At 41.8% G+C, this 14,532-nt stretch overlaps 1 protein-coding gene across 2 annotated transcripts in view; it reads right to left on the reverse strand.

The window, feature by feature from the left end:
• The window catches only part of LOC109878885 (hemicentin-1), a 63,825-nt gene that overhangs the window by 23,001 nt on the left and 26,292 nt on the right, over positions 1-14,532 (reverse strand). The window contains exons 1-7 of one of the 2 annotated variants that reach the window (XM_031787148.1): positions 5,503-5,737; positions 4,825-5,124; positions 3,982-4,263; positions 3,450-3,725; positions 1,106-1,381; positions 455-706; positions 63-338 (exon numbers count right to left, since the gene is read on the reverse strand). In XM_031787148.1, coding sequence (XP_031643008.1) covers positions 63-338; positions 455-706; positions 1,106-1,381; positions 3,450-3,725; positions 3,982-4,263; positions 4,825-5,124; positions 5,503-5,557 — 1,717 coding nt within the window. In that variant the 5' untranslated portion in view covers positions 5,558-5,737. Of the gene's footprint in view, positions 1-62; positions 339-454; positions 707-1,105; positions 1,382-3,449; positions 3,726-3,981; positions 4,264-4,824; positions 5,125-5,502; positions 5,738-14,532 lie in introns of those variants that run through there. The other variant, XM_031787147.1, reaches the window with a different exon arrangement.

The following is a 14,532-nucleotide window of genomic DNA, read 5'->3' on the forward strand; positions in this document are numbered from 1 at the left end:
AGTTCTCAAAGATTCCACTAAAGGCCATGGGGTCAAAGTTGAACTTGTTAAGAACTACTCACAGTTGACGATCAGTTTGTAGTATGGGCTGGTCATGTTGCTGAAGGGGTTGGAGGCAGAACACTGATAGTCTCCGTTGTCAGAATGCTGGACAGAGTTGAATGTCAGTGTATTGTTGTTCATAGAGAAGTCTGTTCTGTTGTCAGCATACAGAGGCCAGCCGTTCCTCATCCACTGAATGGAGTAAATGGTTCCAGATGTCTCACAAGTCAGAGTAAACATGTAGTCTGCAATTGGCTGGGCACCAATGACTTTAACCGTGGACGTGGTTACTGGAACTGTTAAGAAAACTTCAGTGTCACAAGAATATTGACTACAACCACAATCACTGTTTGTTGAATGGCCTACATCTACATGTACAAGTTAAACAGTTTGGATGACTCTTCTGTCTTACCAATGATGGTGAGCATCTTGGAGACAGTTCTGTTTCTGCCAGTGATGTTGTTGAAGGCCACACAGGTGTACTCTCCATTACTGGCTAAGGTCAGTGGGCCAGTCTCATACACTGAGCCAGCCGCCATCTGGGAGCCATTGAAGAACCAGCTGAACTGGCTGGGAGGCTGAGAGGAGGCTGAGCAATTGAAGGTCACGATGTGTCCTGTCATTGCTATATCCGGACTAGTTATAGCAGGCCTCTCTGGTCCAACTATTAATAAACACAAGACAGTATGGTTAATCTTATGGTTTGACTTTTTTGACAATGATTAGTGAGTAAGTAGCCTTCCACAATCTTTGGCTTTTGCAAGTTAGAACAGCTCATGGGAGCAGCAACCTATCTCCTGTTCTGTTGCGTGTTGCGGCTTGATGTATAAGCACATTCCCTGGACTGGACACTAGTCTATCATAGGCCCTTACGCCCCAATCTATCTTCTTAATGCTGCTTGCCAAGTAAAGACACATTGGGTCACATTTTTACAGTCGTTGGTATGACTCATCTAGGGATCAAACTCACAACCTTATACAATAATCTCAGTATGGAAACTCTAACTACAAGGCCACTGAATTGGTTTTATCAGACAAAGATACCAGCTCCTGTAATACTCACAGTTCACCACATGATTGTATGCTATGCTGGTCAGGTTGCTAACAGCATTAAAGGCCTCACAGAGATATTCTCCATTGTCAGAAAATTGGATTGGGTTGATAACCATTGTGTTGTTGTCCGTAGAGAAGAATGTTCTGTTATTTAGGGAGATGAGCTGGCCATTCATCAGCCATATAATGTAGTTTACAGGTCCAGTCACCTCACACCGCAGAGTGAACGACTGATCCAGTATCGGTGGCTTCCCATCACGGTTCAACGAAACCGCTGATATCGGCTCTATGGTGAAAGAAGAGGAGGAGTCATTTGTCATACTGTACTCCACTTGATTGGTGGTAAAACAAAATACCAATACACAGTGGGGCAAAAAAGTATTTAGTCAGCCACCAATTGTGCAAGTTCTCCAACTTAAAAAGATGAGAGAGGCCTGTAATTTTCATCATAGGTACACTTCAACTTTGACAGACAAAATGAGAAAAAAAATCCAGAAAATCACATTGTAGGTTTTTTAATGAATTTATTTGCAAATTATGGTGGAAAATAAATATTTGGTCACCTACAAACAAGCAAGATTTCTGGCTCTCACAGACCTGTAACTTCTTCTTTAAGAGGCTCCTCTGTCCTCCACTCGTTACCTTTATTAGTGGCACCTTTTTGAACTTGTTATCAGTATAAAAGACACCTGTCCACAACCTCAAACAGTCACACTCCAAACTCCACTATGGCCAAGACCAAAGAGCTGTCAAAGGACACCAGAAACAAAATTGTAGACCTGCACCAGGCTGGGAAGACTGCATCTGCAATAGGTAAGCAGCTTGGTTTGAAGAAATCAACTGTGGGAGCAATTATTAGGAAATGGAAGACATACAAGACCGCTGATAATCTCCCTCGATCTGGGGCTCCACGCAAGATCTCACCCCGTGGGGTCAAAATGATCACAAGAACGGTGAGCAAAAATCTCAGAACCACACCCCCCGTGTGGTTCTGAGATTTTTGCTCACCGTTCTTGTGAGTATCTGGTCAATATAATGGATAATATGTGTAGTTGCTCTGTCCTTTGACATCCAAATCGAACAATAGCCCCTCCTCCCTAAATCTAACGGGTTTAGAGAGGTGTAAAATCAGTGACACGTCTTCTTTACATTATAAGACCTCATGCTATGGAAGAAAGAGGTTTCTTATTTACTTGTTTTTTTAGTGCTGCATTAATAACAAAGTGAGAAAGTGGTATTTACCACATACGACATACGATCAGTGAATGACCTGCAGAGAGCTGGGACCTAGTGAATGACCTGCAGAGAGCTGGGACCAAAGTAACAAAGCCTACCATCAGTAACACACTACGCCGCCAGGGACTCAAATCCTGCAGTGCCAGACGTGTCCCCCTGCTTAAGCCAGTACATGTCCAGGCCCGTCTGAAGTTTGCTAGAGCGCATTTGGATGATCCAGAAGAAGATTGGGAGAATGTCATATGGTCAGATGAAACCAAAATAGAACTTTTTGGTAAAAACTCAACTCGTCGTGTTTGGAGGACAAAGAATGCTGAGTTGCATCCAAAGAACACCATACCTACTGTGAAGCATGGGGGTGGAAACATCATGCTTTGGGGCTGTTTTTCTGCAAAGGGACCAGGACAACTGATCCGTGTAAAGGAAAGAATGAATGGGGCCATGTATCGTGAGATTTTGAGTGAAAACCTCCTTCCATCAGCAAGGGCATTGAAGATGAAACATGCCTGGGTCTTTCAGCATGACAATGATCCCAAACACACCGCCCGGGCAACGAAGGAGTGGCTTCGTAAGAAGCATTTCAAGGTCCTGGAGTGGCCTAGCCAGTCTCCAGATCTCAACCCCATAGAAAATCTTTGGAGGGAGTTGAAAGTCCGTGTTGCACAGCAACAGCCCCAAAACATCACTGCTCTAGAGGAGATCTGCATGGAGGAATGGGCCAAAATACCAGCAACAGTGTGTGAAAACCTTGTGAAGACTTACAGAAAACGTTTGACCTCTGTCATTGCCAACAAAGGGTATGTAACAAAGTATTGAGATAAACTTTTGTTGTTGACCAAATACTTATTTTCCACCATAATTTGCAAATAAATTCATAAAAAATCCTACAATGTGATTTTCTAGATTTTTTTCTTCTCATTTTGTCTGTCATAGTTGAAGTGTACCTATGATGAAAATTACAGGCCTCTCTCATCTTTTTAAGTGGGAGAACTTGCACAATTGGTGGCTGACTAAATACTTTTTTGCCCCACTGTATAGCAAAATCTGTTTATACCCATCAATAATCAAATATTCACTACCAACTATATGACATTTCATAACGATGAATGTTGCCTCACCCACGATATTTATCATTGTGGTCATGGAGGCGACTTGGAGTGTGACATTGTTGTGGGCTAAGCAGGCATAACTTCCTGTCTGGTTCTCCCTGATGTTCTGCAGGCTGAGCTGTGGGCTTTGCTCATTGAGGAACGTCCCATTAAACCCCCACTTGTAGGACTCAGCGGGTTTGGACTGAGCGGAGCAGAACAGAGTGATGTCAGAGCCCGTCTTGTAGGCTGTATGTCCTATGGTCATCTCAGGAACTACCATCATGGTGAGGTTACTTGGGCCATCTATGGGGGAAAATCAACAACAATGAAGTGTTGGGTAAACATTACCTAGAATATGTTTCTCTCCTGCTCTACTAAACACAGTCTACTAATGATCTCTCCAAATAATGATCTGGATCATGTGTACACAGAGGAATGGTTTGGGATGAAAATAGGCATATTACATCATTGCATGGAAGGCTGGCTCTCAATGACAAGGTACAATCCATGTATGTTGTGTATGATTAATGTACAGTATACTGCATACTCTGATACTCACATCTAACATTGAGGCCAATGGGCTGGCTGGTGCCATTGCTGATTCCGTTGATGACCTCACATCTGAACGGCCCTTCATCGTGTCGTGTCACACTGACTATGGTGAGAGTGCTGTTCCCACCACCAAGCCGAACTCTGTCACTAGCTGTGACCTCTGAGCTGCCATTCAGCCAGCGGTAGGAGAGGGAGGTGCCAGAGGAGACAGAGCAGGTGAACATGGCAGTGTCGTTCAATTCCACTAGATCAGTAGCGTTGGCCCTTAGAGTCACGTTTGAAATGGGCTCTGTGGGTGAGAGAGACGATGGCAGTCAAGATAAGGTGGATGTGTTTCAAGAAAGTTTTTTTTGTGTCTTACTGAATTACAACCATGTAGTTGATATTCGTTTCATACTGTAAAACTTGCTTTGGAAATCAACCTAAATATGCTATTTTGTTTACTTATCATAGAGACCAGGTCTAAGGATTGAGCCCTGTAGAGCCCTTAGTCTCTTTGAACACATTCAAAATATTATGGTCGTCTTATCTGAAATTGAAAAGAACAGTTTGCTCAAACTCTGTGATCTGTTTAAGGTATTACAAAGGCCAAATTCACTATAGGTTCAGAAAACATTGACATATTTAAGTGTTAGCTTTGGAGGTCAGGAAAATGACTTTGCCTTTTATTATTGTGACAGAGATGAATCCCTGATAGAGAATGTATGTGCATGCATGTTTGAAGAAGGTCTGTGATTGGATAAGTAAGTGTGCAGGTGAGCATGTGTGCGAGCAACTGACCGTGTGCGCCAGTGAGTGAGAGTTTATCACCGTATAAAGATCAACAGACAGGCAGAGGTCAGTTCCTTACCCCGGACAGACAAGGTCACCACAGCATACAGGACTGGCTCCATTCCCTGCACGGTATATAGACCTGAGTCGTTGAGTTGGAGAGAGCTTATGGACAGCTCTGAGGAGGAACGGTTGAATGAGACTCTGCCTTGATAACTTGTACTCACACTACTGCCATTAGGATAGAAAAGTACGATGATTGTAGTTTCATATGACCAGGTCCCTATGTTGATGGGGCTTTGAGGAACTAGGTTCAGTGTGACATTACTGCCCACAGCTAAGGGGTTCATCGAGGGAACCACCACCTGGCCAGAGACATCTAGAAGAGGACGGATTGATGAGTTTAGTTCATGTTTTGAGATATTATTAATCAGTACAAAACTCTTTAAAATTCCTTCAAATATTCTAATTGATATTAATCAAATCTTTAGACTCTGGCACTTTAACAGAAATACAAGCTTTTGTTTCAAAATTAGTCAATTTACAACATGACCTACTATCTATTTCTAATGTCTACTCTAGACATTGTTGTCAATGTCAGATAAATAGAAATCTCAACTTTTTTGAATTGATACTGTTTGACTGAAGTGCATCAACCAAACAGAGACATTTGAACAACCTGTTACTTATTTAACAAAGCGTTATAGCACAAATAGGCATCAATATCTTTCCAGAATGAGCGTTTTGTCCTCTTTACCTGTAGTGAAGTTAAGCAGCACCAGGATGAGAACCCACACCAGAGGATAATCCATAGTTCTACCACATATCAAACACCACGGATCAGAAATGAACGGTAAATTTTCCTATGAACCAAATTACTGTCCAGACTTCTTGGTAAATCCAAACATGTCAATACTCCACAGTCAAAGTCTCCTCTCAATCAACAAATATTTATTCAGGATCATGTAATGTTGCTGGAGTCAGGTGATGCAAATGTACCTACCCACCCTACCTGTCGCCAGAACACACTCACACACACCTACCCAACTACCCACGCCCTATTTTGCCCACTTACATTTTTCCCACTGTGTTTTTTGTTGACACACAGGAGTGTTTTCAAGTTGATTATGGTTTACTGTAAATCTGATCAACTCTGTTTGTCTTACACAGGTCCTGGGAGGAGGCTGGATCGTACTTGGCCAATGAGGCTCGGGATAGGTCCTCCGATGCTGTTGAAACTCATGATCCATCCACGGTGGCTAAAGCAACCTGGGCTCATAAGACACTGTTCACATTGAACCTGTCAAGAAACACTTACAGTGCTTTGAAAAAGTTTTTTCCTCCTTTCTGATATTCTATGTTTCTGCATAGTTTTGATACTGAATGTTATCAGATCTTCAACCAAAACCCAATATTAGAAAAAGGGAACCTGAGTTTTTCTAAATGTATATTTTATTTAAGTTTAAGCAACACACAATTCACCTGTGTGAAAAAGTAATTGCCCCTTTAGACTTAATAATTGGCATGAACTGCTCTTTTCAAGTCCTGCCACAGCATTTCAATTGGGATTAGGTCTGGACTTTAACTAGGCCATTCCAAAACATCAGATTATGTTCTGCATCATTGTCTTGCTGCATGACTCATCTGCGCTTCAGCTTCAGCTCACAGCCAGTTGTCTTGACATTCTCCTGTAGAATTCTCTGAAATGGAGCAAAATTCCTGGATTCTTCTGTTAAGGCAAGTCATCCGGATCCTGAGACACCAAAGCTTCCTCAAACCATCACACTACCACTACCATGCTTGACCATTGGTATGCATCCAGATACTTTTTGCTAAACTTGAGTCAAAGTTTTGGATGACATGGGTCCCATTAAACCTGGCGAAAACTTACACTGTAAGAACCTCATACCAACGGTCAAGCATATTTTTTGTTACATTATATATGCAGTGCTTTTGGAAAGCAATCAGACCCCTTTTCTTTTCCACATTTTGTTACGCTACAACCTTATTCTAAAATTGATTAAATAATTATTTTCCCTCATCAATCTACACAAATAGCCTATCATAATGATGAAGCGAAAACAAGTTTCCTTTTTACATTTTCGCAAGTGCATTAAAAATAAAAAACTGAAATAACTTATTTACATAAGTATTCAGACCATTTGCTGTGAGACTTGAAATCGAGCACTGGTGCATTATGTTTCCATTGATCATCCTTGAGAGTCCAATCTGGGGGAAGGGTACCAAATCATTTCTGCAGAATTGAAGGTCCCAAGATCACAGTGGCCTCCATCATTCTTAAATGGAAGAAGTTTGGAACCACCAAGACTCTTGCTAGACCTGGGGTCCCAGCCAAACTGAGCAATCGAGGGAGTAGGGCCTTGGTCAGTGAGTTGACCAAGAACCAGATGGTCACTCTGACAGAGCTCTAGAGTTTCTCTGTGGAGATGGGAGAACCTTCCAGAGGGACAACCATCTTTGCAGAACTCCGCTGATCAGGCCTTTATGGTAGAGTGGCCAGACGGAAGCCAATGCTCAACAAAAGCACATGACAAGATTCTCTGGTCTGATGAAACGAAGATTGAACTCTTTGACCTGAATGCCAAGCATCACATCTGGAGGAAACCTGGCACAATCCCTATGGTGGTGCAGCATCATGCTGTGGGAATTTTTTTCAGTGGCAGGGACTGGGAGACTCGTCAGATTTGAGGCAAAGATGAACGGGGCAAAGTACAGAGAGATCCTTGATGAAAACCTGCTCCAGAGCTCTCAGGACCTCTGTCTGGGACAAAGGTTCAGCTTCCTACAGGATAATGACCCTTAACAGACAGCCAAGACAACGCAGGAGTGGCTTCGGGAATAGCCTCTGAATGTACTTGAGTGGCCCAACCAGAGCCCGGACTTGAACCTGATCGAACATCTTTGGAGAGATCTGAAAATAGCTGTGCAGCAATGCTCCCCATCCAACCTGACAGAGCTTGAGAGGATCTGTTGAGAAGTATGGAAGAAACTCCCTAGTTACAGATGTGCCAAGCTTGTAGCGTCATACCCAAGAAGACTCAAGGCTGGCATCGCTGCCAAAGATGCTTCAACAAAGTAAAGAGTAAAGGGTCTGAATACTTACGTAAATGTGATATCTCATTTAATTTGTAAGAAATTAGCAAGAATGTGTAAAAACCTGTTTTTGCTTTTTCATTATGTGTCGATTGATGAGGGGGGGGGTGATTTAATCAATTTGAGAATAAGGCTGTAACCTAACAAAATGTGAAAAAAGTCAAGGGGTCTGAGTACTTTCTGAATGCACGGTATGGAGGCTTAAATATCCTGACCTAGTGAGATATACATGTACATGGTGGAGGCTCAATCAAGCTAGTCTTGACTACTTTCTTATGTCACTATCCCAAAAGATTAAAAAGTGTTGATGGGGGACAGAATGCGGTCGGACCATCAAATAATTGGCATACTCTTACAGATTTTCCATGTGGGTGAGGATATTGGACATTTTATCGAAGCCTATTGGATGATAACTTGTTTTTAACTAGGACAGAATCATTCTGACATAACATAGGTACAGCAGATCCCCTTATTGAATGGGACACTTTAAGGTCAAAAGATTCCATATTAACAAAGGAAATGGAAGGACTAACAGTACAAATAGATAGCAATAAAAACTGTAACATAAAGGCTCAGAATAAGTTTAGAGGAAAAACAAAAAGAAATGGAGGAACTTAATCAAGAAAGATAAAATGTAATATATTCTAAAAAATATAGCAAACTTGATGGAATATGTGGAAAAATGCACCAAATATATTTTATCTTCAACATAGAAATGCTACCAACAATCATTTACCGAAACTTGTTACAAATGAACGAGTCACCCATGATTCCCCAAACAATATTTTGAAAGAGGAAGGAAGGTTTTCGTTTCAGTCTCCTCCATCTCCACTCACTGAAGCTAATTGTATGGATTGTTTTTCTTTAATAATGTAAAATGAACAGCTGTACAGAAAGACTCATGTGAGTCTTTCTACAGAGGGGCCAAACTACAGAGGGGCCAAACTACAGAGGGGCCAAACTACAGAGGGGGAACTTCGAGATGCAATTAAAGCCTTTAAGTCCGGGAAAACTCCAGGGCTGGATGGCATACCAGGGGAGGTATACTAAACCTTTTTTTTATATACTCAGAAGACCGTTATTACCATGTTTTAACCACTCCTATATTAATGCTAGATTATCAGACTCTCAACAAAAAGGTCTGATTTCATTATTACAGAAACAGGATCCAAGTGGTAAATATAAAGATCCAGTCCATTTACACAATTGGAGGCCCCTTACACGTCAGTGTTGTGATGGAAAAAATCGAGCAAAATGCATAGCGTATAGCAAAAAAAAGGTATTGTCGGTATTGTATATTATTCATCCTAATCAGACAGGTTTTTACATGGACGATACATTGGAGATAATATAAGACAAGTACTGAAACAATAGGACACTGAAACATCTGGGAAACCAGGCCTGGTATTCAGGCTTTTGATAAAGTACTACTGGAGTTTATATGTACGTAAATGCCTGGAATATTTACATTTTGGAGAATCTCTTATAAAATGGGTTAAAGTTATGTGTAGTAACCCTAAGTGTAAAATAGTAAATAATGTATTTATTATTGCCATTGAAATGTTAGCTGTTAAAATCAGATCCAACAATAATATCAGGGGTGAGAAATACAGGGCTTAAAAACAAAGCTGTCATTGCACGCTGATGATTCATGTTTTGTTTTAAATCCACAATTTGGATCCCTCCACAGCCTCATAGAGGATTTAGATACTTTTTCTCACCTCTCTGGATTACAACCAAGTTATGATAAGTGCACTATATTACATACTGGATCAATAAATAATACAACCTTTACATTACTGTGTAGTTGACCAATAACATGGTCTGACGGTGATGTGGACATACTCGGTATACATATCCCAAAAGAAGGAAATGAACTCACTCCAATACATTTTAAAAGAAAGTTAGCAAAAATAGATCTTGCTACTATGGAAAAGAAAATACCTGTCTATTTGTGGAAAAACCACTACTGCAAAACCATCAGCGCTATGATGAAACTGGCTCTCATGAGGACGCCACAGGAAAGGAAGACCCAGAGTTGCCTCTGCTGCAAAGGATAAGTTCATTAGAGTTACCAGCCTCAGTAATTGCAGCACAAATAAATGCTTCACAGAGTTCAAGTAACAGACACATCTGAACAACAGCTGTTCAGAGGAGACTTCATGAAATCAGGCCTTCATGGTCGAATTGCTGCAAAGAAACCACAACTAAGGGGACACGAAAAAGAAGAAGAGACTTGCTTGGGCCAAGAAACACGAGCAATGGACAATAGACCATTGGAAATATATCCTTTGGTCTGATGAGTCCAAATTTGAGATTTTTGGTTCCAACAGCTGTGTTTTTGTGAGACACACCGTGAAGCATGGAGGAGGAGGTGTGATGGTGTGGGGGTGCTTTGCTGGTGACACTGCCTCTAATTTATTTAGAATTCAAGTCACACTTAACCAGCATAGATACCAAAGCATTCTGCAGCGATATGCCATCTAATCTGGTTTGCGCTTAGTGGGACTGTCATTTGTTTTTCAACAGGACAATGACCCAACACACCTCCAGGCTGTGTAAGGGCTATTTGACCAAGAAAGAACGTGATGTAGAGCTGCATCAGATGACCTGGCCTCCACAATCACCCGACCTCAACCCAATTGAGATGCTATGGGATGAGTTGGACCACAGAGTGAAGGAAAAGCAACCAACAAGTGCTTAGCATATGTGGGAACTCCTTCAAGACTGTTGTAAAAGCATTCCAGCTAAAGCTGGTTGAGAGAATGGCAATAGTGTTTATAGCTATCATCAAGTCAAAGTGACTACTTTGAAGAATCTATGATCTAAAATATATTTTCATTTGTTTAACACTTTTTTGGTTACGACATTATTCCATATGTGTTATTTCATAGTTTTGATGTCTTCACTATTATTCTACAATGTAGAACCCCATCCCTTTGCAAATACATCTTTTGGAATCCTGTTTTCTAAGAGTGTATATGCCATCTACATCAAAGCCTTTTGCTGTCCCTTTATCCTTTATTACACTTGCTCATGGACTGCTTCTCACTCAGTAATGTTGACTGGGAGTTAATGACATGTATCTGTCTGTCTCTCTGTTTACCGTTTATTATACAAACCCACTAACCACAGGTCCTGCCTCCACACACATCACTCTAGTCACTGTTTACTGTATAAACATGGTTCAGATGTAAATAACTCTTCTAAGGTCATAAATATAGTAACCATCCTGGTCAGGAGAGATGAACAGGGTTACGATACAAGGAAGTTGGAAATTAGCCAAAGGGTAAAATGTAAAAAAAAAACTGCCATCTAGGGGAAGCAAGGGGAAGATATCAGAACAGGGACATTTGGAATAATGACATATTATACGGTATACCTTTGTACTGTAGTGAAGTCATCTCTATTGTAATGCAAGGTCTCTTTCATGATCATGTGAAAAGTCAATTGTTATGGAAATGCTGGGATGTGTTTTTCTATGGAAATTATGTTAAAGGCAATTATGATGCAACTATGATGGTGATACGATATGAGAAAATATCATCCTGAATATTAAGGCTATACTCACTTCATGTTACACACATAGACACTCAACCATGCAAATTGGCTGGGTTATTATTTATTTGGACATTACACATTAAAATTAAAATCAAATCAAATTTTATTTGTCACATACACATGGTTAGCAGATGTTAATGTGAGTGTAGCGAAATGCTTGTGCTTCTAGTTCAGACAATGCAGTAATAACCAATGAGTAATCTAACCATTTTCACAACAACTACCTTTTACACACAAGTGTAAAGGAATGAAGAATATGTACATAAGAATATATGAATGATTGATGGTACAGAACGGCAAAGTCAAGATGCAGTAGATGGCATCGAGTACAGTATATACATATGAGATGAGAAATGTAGGGTGTGTAAACATAATAAAGTGGCATTGTTTAAATTGGCTAGTGATACATGTATTACATCAAGATGGCAAGATGCAGTAGATAGTATAGAGTACAGTATATACTGTACATATGAGATAAGTAATGTAGGATATGTAAACATTATATGAAGTGGCATTGTTTAAAGTGGCTAGTGATACATTATTAAAGTGGCTGGAGTTGAGTCAGTATGTTGGCAGCAGCCATTCAATGTTAGTGGTGGCTGTTTAACAGTCTGATGGCCTTGAGATTGAAGCTGTTTTTCAGTCTCTCGGTCCCTGCTTTGATGCACCTGTACTGACCTCGCCTTCTGGATGATAGCGGGGTGAACAGGCAGTGGCTCGGGTGGTTGTTGTCCTTGATTATCTTTTTGGCCTTCCTGTGACATCGGGTGGTGTAGGTGTCCTGGAGGGCAGGTAGTTTGCACCCGGTGATGCGTTGTGCAGACCTCACTACCCTCTGGAGAGCCTTACGGTTGTGGGCAGAGCAGTTGAAGTACCAGGCGGTGATACAGCCCGACAGGATGCTCTCAATTGTGCATCTGTAAAAGTATGTGAGTGCTTTTGGTGACAAGCCAAATTTCTTCAGCCTCCTGAGGTTAAAGAGGCGCTGCTGCACCTTCTTCACCTGTCTGTGTGGGTGGACCAATTCAGTTTGTCCGTGATGTGTACACCGAGAAACTTCAAACTTACTACCCTCTCCACTACTATCCCGTCGATGTGGATAGGGGGGTGCTCCCTCTGCTGTTTCCTGAAGTCCACGATCAAGTTATTTTCCTGACACCACACTACGAGGGCCTTCACCTCCTCCCTGTAGGCCGTCTTGTCGTTGTTGGTAATCAAGCCTACCACTGTAGTGTCGTCTACAAATTTGATGATTGAGTTGGAGGCGTGCATGGCCACGCAGTCATGGGTGAACAGGGAGTACAGGAGAGGGCTCAGAACGCACCCTTGTGGGGCCCCAGTGTTGAGGATCAGCGGAGTGGAGATGTTGTTACCTACTCTCACCACCTGGGGGTAGCCCGTCAGGAAGTCCAGCACCCAGTTGCACAGGGCGGTCGAGACCCAGGGCTTGATGACGAGTTTGGAGGGTACTATGGTGTTAAATGCTGAGCTGTAGTCGATGAGCAGCATTCTCACATAGGTATTCTTCTTGTCCAGATGGGTTAGGGCAGTGTGCAGTGTGGTTGAGATTACATCGTCTGTGGACCTATTGGGGTGGTAAGCAAATTGGAGTGGGTCTAGGGTGTCCGGTAGGGTGGAGGTGATATGGTCCTTGACTAGTCTCTCAAAGCACTTCATGATGACGGAAGTGAGTGTAACGGGGTGGTAGTCATTTAGCTCAGTTACCTTGGCTTTCTTGGGAACAGGAACAATGGTGTTACTCTTGAAGCATGTGGGAACAGCAGACTGGGATAAGGATTGATTGAATATGTCCGTAAACACACCAGCCAGCTGGTATGCGCATGCTCTAAGGACGTGGCTGGGGATGCTGTCTGGGCCTGCAGCCTTGCGAGGGTTAACACGTTTAAATGTTTTACTCACGGCTGCAGTGAAGGAGAGTCCGCAGGTTTTGGTAGAGGGTCGTGTCAGTGGTACTGTATTGTCCTCAAAGCGAGCAAAGAAGTTGTTTAGTCTGTCTATGAGCAATATATCTTGGCCCGCGACAGGGCTGGTTTTCTTTTTGTAATCTGTGATTGACTGTAGACCCTGCCACATAGCTCTTGTGTCTGAGCCGTTGAATTGCGACTCTACTTTGTCTCTATACTGACGCTTAGCTTGTTTGATTGCCTTGCGGAGGGAATAGCTACACTGTTTGTAATTCGGTCATGTTTCCAGTCACCTTGCCCTGATTAAAAGCAGTGGTTCGCACTTTCAGTTCTGCGCGAATGCTTCCATCAATCCACAGTTTCTGGTTTGGGATTTTTTTTTATAGTTGCTGTGGGTACGACATCGCTGATGCACTTGCTAATAAACTCGCTCACCGAATCAGCGTATTCGTCAATGTCGTTGTTTGACGCAATGCGGAACATATCCCAGTCCACGTGATCAAAGCAATCTTGAAGCGTGGAATCAGATTGGTCGGACCAGCATTGAACAGACCTGAGTGCGGGAGCTTCCTGTTTTAGTTTCTGGCTGGGAGCAACAAAAGAGTCGTGGTCAGTTTTTCCGAAAGGAGGGCGGGGGAGGGCCTTATATGCGTCGCGGAAGTTAGAATAACAATGATCCAGGGTTTTACCAGCCCTGGTTGCATTATCGATATACTGATAGAATTTAGGGAGTCTTATTTTCAGCTACAATTAATCCAGCCTCAGGATACGTGGTTTCCAGTTTACATAGAGTCAAATTAAGTTTGTTCAGGGCCATCGATGTGTCTGCATTATATTCTTACTGTAATCCAGACATAATACACAATCTCACTAAATCACATCCAATTTCATACACATCAACCTATTCAGATTTACTACACACATATTATCTTGACCCAATTTTCTAACATCTGTGGCATTGGCTCACAGGCAAATAGGCAAGTCAATGAAACAAATATTGCTAGAACCTGTTTCTTGAATTCTAAATATCAGACATTTGAAATCTCTAATTTTGACTGTCATAATACCTCCTAATGCAGTAACTTTACAAGCACTAATTATGGTCAATTTTGACTGAGAATAGTATCTAGTTATGGTAAGGGATGAAATAGTATAGTCAGTTATAATTGTAATGGTTTAGCAGATTA

The sequence above is a fragment of the Oncorhynchus kisutch genome, linkage group LG13 (assembly GCF_002021735.2).
Source record: "Oncorhynchus kisutch isolate 150728-3 linkage group LG13, Okis_V2, whole genome shotgun sequence".
In the NCBI taxonomy this organism is placed as follows: Eukaryota; Metazoa; Chordata; class Actinopteri; order Salmoniformes; family Salmonidae; genus Oncorhynchus; species Oncorhynchus kisutch.